Raw genomic sequence first — 15,140 nt, 5'->3', positions numbered from 1 at the left:
ATCTTCCAGCAGAAGATAAAGGAGAGTCAGTGGAAATTAACTGGATTTCATGAAACTGAGCACAACCCCTCTGAGGTGTGGGAACTCTTCCTCTGGTCATGACAAACAGGAATATTCCTTTTTAAAATTTTTTCCTACCACAATATTTATTGTGACTCCACTTCCCAGTCTGGGCCTGCTCAGCTGCCCACCTGCACACAGAGAGGGGAGTCAGACAAGGAGCCACTGAGCTAATCAGTGGCACAGATGTGCTCTGAGCCTTTGAAGAGGCTGAACTGACTTCAGAGCAGTTAGACTAACAGGAGCTGATTCCACACGGGTGTCTTCCCACGACTCCAAGGGCCACCACCTCACATATTTTTGAATAGGTGTCCCCAAGGGGTGTGCTGAGCTCAGTCCCCATATAAACTGAAGAGTTCAAGGGTCTCAAGATAAAAGCTAAACATCCCCACATCTCAAGAATCCTGCTCTAACTAAAAAGCTTCAGAGAAGATTGCTGATCAAATATTCTGCTTCCCTTTTTCCTTTCACATCTCCTCATACCTCTTCAGAAATTCTTTGCTTCCCAAGGTTCATATCTGATCTCTGCACTTTGATTTTTTTTTCCCCAGACTGGAAAGACTGTTTAGTACATCACTGGGGGAAAGGAGAACTCTTCTGTGATTTTCTTTGTAAAAAATAAAGGAAGATCAAAGTGGCAGAGGCTCTGGACCAGCTCCTTATCTCTCTGAGGGTGGATATGTGGGGAATTGTATTGCTGTCAGTGTGTTTTTGATTGACAACTGATTTGCAGGCTACAGGGCTGTCAAGCCAGCCTCTTTCCAAACCCTGAATTTGCACATAAAAGCGATGAGAGACTCATGCTCAAAGAAATAAAACTTCCTGAGAACACACTGGTTTCTACAAAAGAGATAAATTTGAGCAGATTGCTCTAATCATGGAATTTTCAGGGTTGTTAAGGGCCATATGGACATCTCCTACTGCAAGAAGCAAATGAATGGATACTGTCTCGATTCAAAACCTGCTGCACTTACATGGTCATTTTAGTTGGACAGCTTTATCAATCACCTACAGGACGTCACTCAGTGATTGATGTTCACCTGCACTTAGCATCTACAGCAGGAACGGAGTGCTGGCAGAGGCAGTGAGTACCTGAGCCGGACTCAGCCAGAGCTCCTTCCTCCCCAGGAGCTGGAGTCATCATGCCTGAAGAAACCAGTGCAGAAACCAGAGCCATCCCCAGCCTCCCCTCTGTCAGCTCACAGCTGTGGGCTTCAACGGCGCTCCAAAACACTCCTGAAAGAAAGAAAAGGGGCAGAGCAGAGAGATAAATTAAAACCCAGCCATGGAGCACAGCAGTTGTGGGCAGCTTTAACGAGGAACCCTGCAAAGGCAGGGACCTCCTTTAGTTCCCCTGCAAAGGCAGGGACCTCCTTTCGTCCCCCGCTCTGCCTGGTTAAAGCGGGGCCGGGCAGAGTCAGTGCCCAGGATCCTTCCCACGGCTCTGCCTGCTCGCCCGAGCGCAGCGCGGGGAGCTGCGCTTGTCCTGCTTTGCCTTAATTGCCCCTTAAGTCTCTACACTCGGCTTTCCCCCTCTATCCTGGAACTATTCAGACCAGGCTTTTTCTAAGAAAAAACATTGCAGCGTGACTGGTGTTTTGTTTGGGGTACCGGACTGGGGTACAGAGCAGTGAAGGGGCTGCAAACGGGGCCGTGCGCTGCCGCAGAGCCCGGGGGGTGCCAGGCCAGCGGCGTCCCGGGCTGCTGCTGCCCTCCTGTCCACCCTGCCCCGCTCCCTCGCTCCCCGGACGGCTTCTCTGCCATGGCCGCTGTCCCCAGTCCCCCTGTCCCCGCTCTCCATGTCCCCTCTCCCCCTGTCCCCCCCGGTCCCTGTGTCCCCAGTCCCGCTCCCCCTGGTCTCTGTGTCGCTAGTCCCGCTGTCCCCGCTCCCCCTGTCCCCGTCCCGCTGTCCCCGGTCCCTGTGTCCCCGGTGCTGCTGTCCTCTCTCCCCCTGTCCCCCCTGGTCTCTGTCCCCCGGTCTCCCTGTCCCCTCTCCCCCTGTCTCCCCGGTCCCTGTGTCCCCTGTCCCCGCTATCTGTGTCCCCGTCCCGCTGTCCCCAGTCCCGCTATCTCCCCGCTCTCTGTGTCCCCATTCCCCCTGTCCCCCCCGGTCCCTGTGTCCCCTGTCCCCGCTCTCCGTGTCCCCTGTCCCCGCTCTCTGTCCCCGCTCTCGGTGTCCCCATTCCCCCTGTCCCCTCTCTCGGTGTCCCCTGTCCCCCCCGCTCTCTGTGTCCCCGCTCTCTGTGTCCCAAATCCCGCTGTCCCCGCTCTCGGTGTCCCCATTCCCGCTGTCCCCGCTCTCGGTGTCCCCAGTCCCGCTGTCCCCTGTCCCCGCTCTCGGTGTCCCCATTCCCGCTGTCCCCAGTCCCGCTGTCCCCTGTCCCCTCGGTGTCCTCAGTCCCGCTGTCCCCAGTCCCGCTGTCCCCTGTCCCCTCTCTCGGTGTCCCCAGTCCCGCTGTCCCCTGTCCCCTCGGTGTCCCCAGTCCCGCTGTCCCCGCTCTCTGTCCCCGCTCTCTGTGTCCCCAGTCCCGCTGTCCCCTGTCCCCTCTCTCGGTGTCCCCATTCCCGCTGTCCCCGCTCTCGGTGTCCCCAGTCCCGCTGTCCCCAGTCCCGCTGTCCCCATTCCCGCTGTCCCCTCTCTCTGTGTCCCCAGTCCCGCTGTCCCCTGTCCCCTCGCTGTCCCCAGTCCCGCTGTCCCCTGTCCCCTCGCTGTCCCCATTCCCGCTGTCCCTAGTCCCGCTGTCCCCTGTCCCCTCTCTCGCTGTCCCCGCTCCCTCCCGGCCCCGCCGGGGCCTCCCAGCTGCCCGCGGCGCCCCCTGGCGGCGGCCGCGCCTCCCTCAGCGCCATCCTCCGGCTCTGCCCTATTGTTCTCCCGCCCGCCGCTCCCTCCCTCCCTCCGCCGGGGCTCGCGTCCTCCCTCCGCTCTCCTCCATCCCTCCCTCCATCCCTTCCTCCTCCTTCTCGCCGTCGCTCCCGCCCCGCTCCCCGGAGCTGATGTCACGCACCCGCTGAAGGCGCGGGCGATCATGGCTGCTGCGGCCGCGGCCGTGCCGCCGGCCTCCAGCTAATGCCCGCGATGGAGCCGGCCAGCCTGCTGCGGTTCCTGCGGAAGCTCAAGGAGGTTTTCGATGTGTGCGATGAGGATGCGGACGGGTTCATCCGGGTGGAGCACTTCGTCGCCCTGGGGCTGCAGTTCGGCCAGGGGGATGAGGTGAGTGCGGCCCCCGCGCAACTTTCACCTGCTGTGTCCGGCCGGACGCCGCCCGGGCCGCCCCTCACGCACCTGTCCTCCCCGCGGCTCCCGTGCCCTCGGTTCGTGCCTCAGGGCAGCCCGGTGCCGCTCCTCGCGGCGTGGCTCGGGCTCCCTCCGTTCCTCGGGGGGTGCCGGAGCCCTGCCGTGGCGGCCTGGAGCCCCTGCCCTCAGGGCCATCAGCCGCCTTCCCTTTCCCGTGGAGCCCTCCCCAAAGACAGCCCCGCTCCCTCTTTCCCGGGATCCCGGAGCATCCCTCAGGGCAGCCTAGACCCCTCGGGTACAGGGACGGTTCCTTTCGAGGGCTGTTTTTATTCTGGTTTTTGTCCGTCCTGGCTGAGCTGAGCTCGGTGGGGCTCTGGGAGCGGTGTCCGGATAGTCAGGGAAGCACCTGTCCGGGAGCCCCAAACGGCCCGGGGATGGCTCGGGAGCGAGGGCTGCGCTCATCCCTGCGCCCTCCAGCCCTTCGGTGACACAGCGTAAATCTGGAGTCGCGCCACCGCTCTCGGCAGAGCGTTGCGTCAGTGGGACCGCTGTGAATCGTGACATCAGTGGAGATGGGAGTGGGATTCGGGCCAGAGGCAGCGAGGGCAACGCCGTGCGCTGGTTGGAAACATTCCCTTCAGTCATTCAGTCAAGGGCTGCAGCTCCAGCGGAATGAACCAGCAAGAAACGCTTTCCTAGGAGAGCTCTTGGGATGTTGCACTTCACTGTTCAATGCTTTGCGATGTGCCCCAGCAACTTTGGGTGCCCGGGAGGAGGAGTGAAGCTGGGCCTGTGATGAGGTTCAGAAAACCGGTGTCAAACAGCCTTTTAGAGTACAATAAAACAAATTAATGTGTGGAGCTAATAAAACGGTGGTTTATAGAGGGATGCCAAAGAGGAAGCAAAACCAGAGTGAATTCAAGTAATTGTTGGAGCAAATTCTTATTTCTGGCTTGCCACTCGTAGTGAAACACAGCTTGTGAATTAAATCAGGAAATCAGGAGACAGAAGGCTTATTACTTACAGATAGTCACAGGTCTTAAACATTTTCTTAATGAGAAGATGCAGTTTGTGGTTTTAACAAGCAAAATAAGGAGAAATGAGTAATTGTAACAAGTTTTATTGATTTCGGGTTTATTTCTCTCTTGTATAATTTTATATAAACTAATAGAAGTATTTTTAAATCCTTATTGCCAGATAAACTGCATCCAAATTGCTTTTTGCACTACTGTGTTTATTTGGAGTCAGATTCAGTGGCTTTCTTGTGCAGCACTGAGGAAGACTGACAAAATTCCACTGGCTGCTCTGCAGCAGGATGACACTGATGGTCGTAACAATCATTTTTGGTTTTAGAAACCTTTCAGGTTGCAAGAGTGGAGTGGTGTTCTCTGAGATGTGACAGAGGGTTCAGGTGATAATCTCATAACCTTAGAGTGAATTGGAGTATATTAGTAGAAAAACATTTAAATAGAGAGAAAGAGAAAAGTGGAAATCCCAGTAAAGACAGGGCTGGAAAAGTACCAGTTGTCAGTGATCGTTTCAGGATGGGCTGCCTTGCTGGGCAGGCACAGGAGAGAGTGCCAGTGCTGAGAAATGCTTGCTTTGTATTTTGTTCAGTTGTAACTGGCAGTGTTTGATAAGATATTTGTAAAACTGGGACAGAGAAGTCTTATCTATATGTCATACTTCTTTATCTATCAGTGTTGTAATATAACTTGTTCTGGTTTACTTCTCCGTGCCTGGTATGGTTGGTGTTGGAAGGCCCTTGACTTCAAAGGAGCAGCTGAGTAAATGGGATCTGTAAATCACCCAAAGAGGTTTGCTAGTGAAATACAGAATCAATTTTCCAAGTGCAAATTTACTCCAGGGCAGCCACTGTAGGTGAACTGCTCTAGTTTAAAGGCTTGTTAAAAGCGAACTTTTTGTGTGATGAATCACAGCTGATGTTTGGAGATGGTGAGAGTTTACTCTCCCAGGTAACACAGCACTTCCTACCTTGCACCTGCAGGAACACACCAAGTTCTGTGTGGAAATGCATCTCATGAAGTTAAACTGAGGAGACACTGTTAGGGAGCAGTTCCCTTTGACACATTAGAACATATTTACTGTCAATGACAGTTAGTTTCATTTTTGATTGTGCTAAACTTCTTGGGCCTCATCCATCTGGGCTCCCCTTACATTCAAAAGAAATCTTTCCATGAGCATCAGTGAAAGATTGGTTTGCCCTCATGTGCAATGAAATGTAAACAGAATATTATTCTGTTTATAGAGTTCATCTGGCCACAGGAATGCTATTTTGTAGCACTGTGTACTGAGTAATTCTGATACTTACCAGCAGTAGCCTGGGGTCATGCCTGTGAAATGAGAGAGTATCTATGAAGGGCATACAGATTTCCATCTCTTCTCTACCTCCTCAGAGCCACCACCATCCAAAGTTTGGAGTGCACAAATTCTTAATAGCAACTTCAGTAGGGTTTATAGGGCATTTAGCCTTTTCTGGGTTTTTTATTCCTCTTTCTGTTTTCTTTTTCTTTCTTGTGTGAGGTGTGTAGTCAACATGCTGAATGTTATTATTCCTGAAAGATAACAACTCTCTGAAAACTGCCCCAAGGCAAGATTGTTGCAGCAAGGCAGCAGCTTTCCCTTCAAGCAAAGCACTCCTTACCTGCACAGTCACAATAATAAACTGTAATGTTTCTGGTTAACGTTTTTTTCTCTTTTATTTTAATGGGTTTTGAAACCTCTGCTTCTAACAGGTTCTAGCAAGTTTGCTTGCAAGCTTTTGCTTTGCCCTGCAAAGCGTGTGGTTCAACTAGAGGAAAAAAGGATTTGGTTGTGTTGATTTGGCAGAGCCAGGAACAGAACCAGGTCTCTAAATTCCTGAATTTAGAGCAGACCTGACTGGCTCTCAAGCACTGCTTGCATATACAAACAGTTGTGGAACTCTGCTTTTAGGCAGTTGAGCATTCTGACCTCTGCTCATCCCATCTGACTGTGGGCATTTAACTGAATTGTCTCCATCAATCTTTCTCTGTGGCCACTGATGAGCAATTGAGCACTCAGAGGCTGTAACAGGACCAAAGGATGAAATAATTCCCATGGAGATCCTTCTTTGTCTCCAGGACAACAGAAACTCCTAGCTGAGACTTTTGGTTCCACGCTTGGGTCTGACTTTCCTCATGAATGGGGCGTTTGCCGTTTGTGTAGAAATCTGAAGAAAGACACCAAGGGCTGTTTCCAAAGCGACTTAACTGGATGGCATGTGCTCACTAGCTAAAGAAACACTTCCCATAACACTGAGAAATGCCAAGAGTCGCTCACCATCTGGTTCCCTTTCACTGGGAAAAGAGTTGCAGTACAGCCAAGTGTCTGGGAGCATCGTGAGTGACACGTTCAGCAAGCCCCAGTTCTGGCAGCGGATTGTGTGAATGTGTATTTCAGGGTAGTGCCAGTTGATGTTTCATTATGCCAGATTCTACTTAAACTCCACACTCAGTTTTAAGCAACAAGTGAAGTAAGCTGAGCATGTTGACAACTTCTTTCTGAGGCAGGTAAACACCTTTTGGAGGTGCAAACCATGCAGGTGCTCGCACAGTCATCTTTGTCATGGTGAGATCTGCTCATCGACTTGAAGCAGTGTCACAACTGAAAGGGAACTTCAGCAGCTAATAAAATGTATAGCCAATATCAATTATTCACGTGAGTGGACAGTAATTCACGTAAAGCCAATGGTTTACTAGTGGTGTAGAACAGAATAGCTAAAAATGAGTTCACATATTTCTCATGAACAGATTAAAATTTTTGGCCAAAAATAAACTGTTATAGGGAAATGTTTGTTGCTAATTTCAGTCATCAGCCCCATTCAGGGCTGAAGTTAAAGGCATCAACCTCAAGTACTGCCCCAGCAGTGGATTGTGGCTGTGGCTGGGTTTAATAGCCCTCCTTGGTGCTTCCTTTTCACTTGCTTCCTTTTGACTTCCCAGGAGCTCAGGTTGTCATACTCCAAACAGCCCTTCTGCTGTAACTACACCAGAAGGAGCTTTTCCTGTAATTTCAGGACTGTGATTTCACTGCCTGACAATCCAGAGTCTTTCTGAGGAGTCTGGGTGAATTTCAGTAGTGAATTCACTGCTCCTGGCTGTAGTGTTGCAGCTCAGAGTTGCACCCAGAAATTAAAGGAAACAAAATTCCTGTCAGTGTGCACAGTGGCAGAATAGCTCATACCTTCTTGGTAATATGAGTCTGCAGCATGAGAAAAAGAGACTTTGGCACTGAAAGATGGAAACAAAAGGGTGTTATCAAGTGATACTGCCATTGTTATAAGGCCATACTTCTTCTTTGCTTTTCCTGGAAATAATTATTGAAAGGAACAATAGAATATTTGCCTAGACGGTATCAAGGATACAAAGAGCAGTGCCACGTGACAGTGTTTTCTAGGCAGCAGCAAGGCTGCTGTGCATTCAGATTCCTTAAAACTCTATTTGCTAATGACCCAGATGTTTAATTTAACTTACAATGACTGGAAAAAATAGAATTCTGAAGTGGAACAGTGGGGTACTCAGTTTATGGATTAGTAAAGGTACAGCCACTGCATCCTCCCTAATTCCATACAAACTAGCAGTGAATATGTTTAAAATAGCCTTTTGAAAAATGCTGAAACTAAGCATGTATTTCTAAACAGCTGACATAAAGCAAGCTTGGTACTTAGCGTTAATGAAACGTCTGCCAAAGCACTGTGGTGAGAGAGGAGCTGTAGGTTTGCTGTGCACTCATGAGTTTAATTTGTTATGTAATGTTTGCATTTCAAAGGTAGAGCTCGGAGGGGTACAGCTAAGAACTGATGCATGTACAGCTAAGAATTGATTATTGCTGTGTTTTGCAGTACAAGTCAGTGATCTGAAACAGTAAATTCTTAATGCCTGAAGGAAAGGCAATCAATTTTGATAGCAATTCTTGATATTTAAATGCCTGTATTTTATCACTACCTCAGTGTTTGCATTTAGCACAGGTACAGTGATATTGTGTTGACATATCATTAAATGCAAGAGTAAAAAAATGCTTGAATGAAGCATAGAAGACAGTACAGTATGGAAAGTAGCACATGTAAGTGATGTGTTAAAACATTTAGCTGCCAGAAGGGCCAGATATTTTCTATGTAAATTTTTCTCCCTCCATCCTGATTGAGTCCATGCTGTTAAGTTGTAAAATTGGTGTTCTTTGTCTGGGATACGCCTGCATGTTCTCCAGAAATTTGCTCTTGCAAATCCTACAGAGGATTTCTCACATGTATTGATTTTATTCCTCTAATATGATTAAGCTCTGAAAAGCAAATTAAACCAAATAGCTGGAAGGGAAGGTAAGTCTTGGCGGGAGAAAAAGCCACTGCTCTCTAGTATTGGTGGGGGTGATCCCCAATACAGAATTTTTTTTTTGGCTTCTAAATTGCATTGTTACCTGCAATTTAGCACAACTGACTCATATTCAGCAGCAGTGCTTTTGTAGCAATGAAGTCGAAGCAAATAAAAGGCCTTATAGTGTTTAATGTTTTTATTCTCTGTGCAGTTAACAGTATGGTCTCTTATTAATTTTATCTGATTTTAACGCTGGTATTCACAAACATTTTAAAATCCTTGATCTGATTTTTGCATCAGACTGTCTGCTCAGGAGTTCTGGCAGTTCTTAAAATAAGCAGTATTTGGGAACACACGTGATCTCAGACCTAGATCCTGGCACAGGCTGCTGAGTAAACACCCATCCCTGAACGTGGTTAACTCAGTGCAGGGTGTGATTAAGCACATGAATGATAAAAGACAGTGTCAGACACAATCACTGCTACTCCAACATAGGGTTTTACAACAGCAGTGTGAGTGTAAACCAAGCACTGCATGATACCCTTCTACTCAAGATACAGTTGAAGGGCCTCACTTGGAGAGAATGCAGCTGTTTCTGTAGTTATGTGTGCTGGTTTCACATTTTGTGTGCAGTTAAAATCATAAATAGCAGGGCTCCTTCCTAAGCCTTGAATCCATTTCAGTTCTGAAGGATGTTCAGCCTCAGAATGAGCGACAGGACTGAACTGTGGGGTCCAAGTGCAACAAGGGAAAAGGGTCAATGCTCAGGGCACAAGATGCAGGCACTGGAAAAACTGCAGTGTACTCCTTGGGTTTTAAAGCTGCTTTGACTGTTTGGTTTGGGTGAAGCATTATGGTTTTAGGGGTCAATGAGAAACTTAGAAACAGGTGAGACTTTTCTCTGTTAGGATTCCTGAAATTAGAAGGAAGGGAACTGGAATGGTGTGCTCTGGAATACAGAGGATATTGGCCTGGTGAAATGAGGGCTGTTTCAGAATGATCTGCTTCATCAATTTCAGAACTTATGTATGTGTTTTTTCTAGTATTCCATAACATCACATATACATCTGCATTGTCAAACTTGTTTTTTTTCCTCCTTTGGGGGATATTCTGGTGGTGTTCCATCACCTCCAGATGAGCTGACCCTCCCCAGTGGGATCCAGATGGCTTCTGGAACATGGGATATTATTTTCCAGTGGCACTTCTGTTGTTATGATAAAATATCCAAACAAACATGCAAACAGCTTTGTCCATGTGTTTGCATGGTATTAATAGATTTGAGAAACTGTCCTAAAGTATTGGTGACTTTGCTAGTTTAGTAGTAAATTACTATATGGGCAGTTTTAAGCCTGAAATATAGGATGTTTATGTTGGGATATGTTGCTAAGGCCACTTTTCTCAGTGTTGTAACCTACAGGGAGCAGGAGAAACCTGTAGGAGAATTTTGCTGCACACTTTATGCAGATTCTTTAACAATTGCTTTATGAGTCTGGCACATTATTCTTGCCTTAAAGAGGTAGGAATGTAATTAACTTCAGCTTTTGGCATTTTTATAAGTATGATATCTTGATAGATTTCATTTGAAGCTAGCTTTTTATTGGAATATTTGATAAACAATAATGCTCCAAAAATGCTCCAAAACATAAAATTTTGCTCAACACAAAGCATTTTCCTGTTTTCTTCAGAGAAACATGAAAAAGAATAAATGGGTTTGATTTGCTTTACTTGGTAAGAAAGCTGAAAAATCAATTTTTTACCAAGTTATGTGCAGAGACTTTATGGATGTTGGAGGAAGGGAAAATATGTTGTTCAGTTCTCTGCCTAATGGAGTTGTGTTCAGGTTGCAGTTATCCAGAGCTGTGGGGAAAATAAAGCAACAGGTAAAGCAAAACCATGAGTAATGCCAAGCCATGTAAGAGACTAGACAATGAAATCTGCATGAAAAGAAAATCAGTGAGTTTGTGCAGGAAGTAGGGACAGCTTTAAAATGTGGTAAAGAGAATTTAGGATTATGGTCCATGAATGTTTGTTTGGCTATGATTCATTTATTGCAGCCAGATATGGGGGAAACTTGTGAATTTTAGCCTCCAGCATGAAGAGTGAATTGTGTGCTTCATTCTTCAGTTCTCTCTGGGATTGCTTGGAAATAAAGAATTGAGGAGTGCTTTGGGACACATCTTCAAAGGAGCTTTGATAATGTCAGTTTTGCTTTTCCTGCTGAGCAATTACAAGGCCTGGAAGTTTCCACTGAGGAAAACTGCATCTTGCCTCCTCACCTGGGAATTGAGTGCTCTTTGCCAAACACAAACTCCTCTGCACAGTCGGCTGCATTTCACTGGGAAGTGCTGTGATATTTGCTTCCAATCAGACAGGCAAATGTGGCTTGTTTAGAGAGAGAATGGAATTGGTTTGAGCAGTCTGCTGGTGACAGCTGTCATTTGGGAAGGTCTAAATTTGCAGGTCACTGCATCTGTAACTGCCAGTGTGACTTTGGGGGTGGCAAATTATGATCTTTATCAATAACCACCTCTCTTGTGTCCTGTAGTCACCTTGACTGGTGACTCTGCTGGTACTGGAGAGGATTTCTGGACGTCTTTCAGCAGGACTGGAAGCTTTGGCTCTAACCAAGCTCACAATATCTTCCAATGGGTGAAAAGACAATTTGCTATGTACAGAGAATTTGGCACAGGTTGAGTTACTGTTGTGGTGTAAATGCTGGCAGATGCAGATAATTTGTTTCTTGATTTAGATAGTCACCCAGATAACCTCTGGAAAAGGTCAAATATTCACAAATTACTTGCATTTTGCCAAAGACCATGGCACAGATTGCTTTTTCTGTGTGCCTAAGCCCATGTGATTTCTCTTATTGTATTTTTCTTGTACTCTTGGCCTGACTACTGCCAACTGCACTTTTTTTTCCCAGAAATAATTTTTTTTTCCCCTGTGGCATTCTAAATACGTTTTCAGAAGCCTGCCAGCCCTGGTGTGTGGAAGCATCCTCATGGTACTCCTGTCTGCTTCTCCCTGAGTGGGTGGTGGGGGTTGGTGATGCTCTGTATCAGCTGTTTCTTTGGGGTGGGCACTGAATATTCAGTGCATTGGCACGGGCAAGGCCAAATTGCAGCTCTCAGTCTGCTGCCTGGGGCCACAGAATGGTTTGAGGAGGAGGAGGAGGGCACCAGGCAGCAGGGATATTTAAAGCAGGAGGATCGATGGTGCCTCAAGGGAGGCATCATGAACAGACTGCAATCCCCCCTGGAGTCACTCTGGAGCACCACAGCTCTGCCTGGGCACTGCCTCTGCTGGAGACTGTCTGAAGTCATGTGTGATGTTCTGGCCTCACTGTGTTATTCTCTGCATTTATTCCTTCCATCTTCAGTTCTGGACTCAGCATGGCTTGTGTGCTTTGGTGGGTGCTCCTGTTTAAGTGAGGGTGATTGTTAAGCTCTGGTTGTTACAGCAAAATAGCACCTGTTTGGAAGGGAAGGGAGCATTGGAGGGATTGGTGCAAGTGGTCGTAAACACAAATGATTTACACAACAGTTCAGGTGAAAAGCTTGCTTGATTGAGTTGGCAGCATAATGTGGCTATAAATTACCTTTGGGTTTATTGCAGTTGGCTGCTGCAGTGGGTCTTCAGCAATACATTCTGTTTGGTGGCACTGCTCCTAATTCAGTGCCTGACACTGCTTGCATTTTGTAGATGTTGCACTGTTCTGTAGAGCTGCTTCCCTGGATTTGTGGTACAGGGTGAGCAGAGTAGGAGGGTAGACTCCTCCCATAGCAAGAAATTGCTGATGTCTCTATTTTAGGGAAGAAGTGTAAAGAGGCACATTTCAAATACCTTTTTACAGGGGGAAGGGTTGTCATGGATAACAGCTGTGAAACATTAGCATCACACCACACCTGCCACCCCCTGCCCTGTTTGACTTTGTTCTGGAAGGACCATGAGCATCAGGTTCATCTTCCAGACTTCTGCATGGCAGAGGATGGCTGAAGAGCCACTGGCAGTTACTCTTGTTGGCTTGCAGAGGTGTTTCCTGAGCCCACAGGGATGCAGGCTGAGCACCTCTGCAGAGCCAAGCTGCAGAAGTGGCCTTTTGGGAGTGGTGATTTTGGATAGAGGTGTGTTCTCAGAGCCCTTTGAAGTGCCAGTGAAGTGGAACCTCACTGAGCTGGTACCTCCCTTCCCTTTTCACACTGTGTAACAGCTTTACAGCTCACAGTGCCTTAGAAGCTTGTGCCATTCATTGAATAACATGTGTGCCAGTCACAGAAAGTACTTCTTTAATTAACCAAATACTATTTCGACTTTAATTTCTCTTCCTTTCCCCCTGTGTTCCCTCTCCCACTATTGCTGCTGATAGAAACGTACCCATTTTACAGTCACTCTGTTAGTCATCACTCCTGCTTAACTTTGGTGAACCTGCTGTCAGTAGCACTGTGCCACCATCAGCTCCAGCCTGTGGTTTCCCTGAATCAGTTGGGCAGAAGGATCTCGTTGGGAAGGGGAAAGCAGGATCCCTTCAAAAGAATTGCAAACTTATGGACAGCAGTGAATGAATGCACAGGAAATACTGGTGAAGTGCACCGTGTGAAACAGGGTGTCACTGTTTGAGGGAGTACCTGGGTGTATCTTAATACCCACAAGCAAGAATTGATTTCTAGGAGTAAGCTGCCAGCCTGGAATGGAAATGGATTTTAAGACCCAAAGCATGTGCTCAGTGCACACTGTAATTAGATTGTGATTGCAATTTCAGCACAGTACTGAACTTTAACCTTTTAAAAACTCCATCTTTCTTCAGAAGCTTATGGGGCTATTTATGATATCAGCAATGGACTCAAGGAATATCACTGCTGTCAAATGGGGAGGAAAGGAGAGGCTGTCAAAAGATTAAATTTTGACAGCATTTTAAATGTTACCCCCTACACTGTATTTAATGATTCTCTAGTCCTACTAAAAATCAGTGGCTCTAAAATACTCCAGTCATTTTTTGAAAATGTGATTTTATTTCCCCAAGTACAGCAGAGACTAAGTAAAATTTTGCTTTGGCCCTAGGAAAAGGCTCAGGAGGTGCTAGACACAATAACGCATTGCTCTCCACAGAGCAATTTTCCCCTCTGTCAGATCTGGCTGTTGTGGTTTCTGTTATTAATGAGGGAGTTATAGTTCTCTTTAGGAGAGGTTTCCTCTCTATCTGTGTGTTATCTGGTGCTTGGCACTTCAGAGACTCTTACTAAGAGCTGATGTGATTCCCATGAAGATTTTGTGCACTCTGTTAAATGGGTCACTCCATGCCAGATAACATGAGCAATGTCTGCACCACTTTTTGGGACCAGCAAGGAAAGCAGGCTCAGTACAGGCTGTATGTCAGCTCTGCTTGAAAGGAAAACCCCACACAATTTAAAAATATTCATCTTTGCTCAACTAATATGAGCAAAATAAAATAATAAAATAGACTGGGGTTTTTTGGTGCCAGATTAATAGATTTAGGTCACAGACTGTAAATGAGTGTGACTCAGCTGTGTGAATAAATCAGTTCACTTGATTGTGGGATGAATTTACACTTTCAAAGCTTTTAATAGGTAATGAATATTCAGGGTCTACCACATGGTAGGAGATCTGAAAAAAAGGCTTAGATTCCAGCAGGCCTGGCTCTCAGTCAGCAAGTGTTACAAAAAGAGTGTATTGGAGTGGTAGAGAGCAGTGGTGCTCTCATCTCTGCTTTCTTCCCTCTGCTGTTGCGAATAGGAAGGCAACAGTGAGATACACCAAATGTGCAACTGGTGGATCTACAAGACAGGTTTTCCCATGCTGTACTGGTGCTCAGAGCTTGTTGTCCTGTTACCACCATTTGGGGGGATCAGATGGAGTTGAAGGGGTGTTAGATGGGGATTTAAATCTCCCAGTAGCTTGCAGAGCACTCTGGGAGCAGTTGCTCACCCCAGCCCTGTAAGCAGGGAGGCAGCACCAGGCTCCCCTTTAATTTAGGGTAAAAGGCTCAAATCTGAGCAGTAGCAGGAAGTGTTTGGTGGAGCACTTGCCAACTAAGTTCATGCTGAAGAAAGTGGTTCCCTGGGTTCTTCTGAACTGACGCAGGGTTTGAGGTGGTAAAAGCCTGTTTCAGTAAGAGTCACGACATTGATTTGCACTGTAGAGCCTGTGCTCATGCAGGAACAGACAATAAATGCATGACTTTCCTCTTGAGAAACTCAGCATCCTGTAATAATTCCTATTTTCTTCATTTTTTAATACTATTCACAAGAGTGGTGGGGAAGGGAAATAAAGCTGCTTGTGCAAAGTTACCCAAGTTAAGAATTAAGTTAACCTGACTATGAAATGTTTTACATTTGATATTTTTGCTTGCAGAAGAGATTTCTTGCCAGAGCTCTCAGTGGAATTAGTTTGAAAATCTGAGTTCAAGGTAGCTGGATAAGAAAAAAGGATTTGGCAGTTCTGTGAAAATCTTTAATCAAAAAGGGTCTATATAGCAC

The 15,140-nt window shown here is 46.9% G+C and overlaps 1 protein-coding gene across 2 annotated transcripts in view; it reads left to right on the top strand.

Moving 5' to 3' along the window:
- The first annotated feature begins 2,914 nt into the window (after positions 1–2,914).
- The window catches only part of RAB11FIP4 (RAB11 family interacting protein 4), a 117,915-nt gene continuing 105,689 nt past the window's right edge, over positions 2,915–15,140 (top strand). The window contains exon 1 of one of the 2 annotated variants that reach the window (XM_064395875.1): positions 2,915–3,271. In XM_064395875.1, coding sequence (XP_064251945.1) covers positions 3,128–3,271 — 144 coding nt within the window. In that variant the 5' untranslated portion in view covers positions 2,915–3,127. The remainder of the gene's footprint in view (positions 3,272–15,140) is intronic. The other variant, XM_064395874.1, reaches the window with a different exon arrangement.

This window comes from Passer domesticus, chromosome 20 (assembly GCF_036417665.1).
Source record: "Passer domesticus isolate bPasDom1 chromosome 20, bPasDom1.hap1, whole genome shotgun sequence".
NCBI classification, from domain to species: Eukaryota; Metazoa; Chordata; class Aves; order Passeriformes; family Passeridae; genus Passer; species Passer domesticus.
The sequence above is the reverse complement of the archived record's forward strand: the minus strand, read 5'-3'. Positions and strand labels throughout refer to the sequence as shown.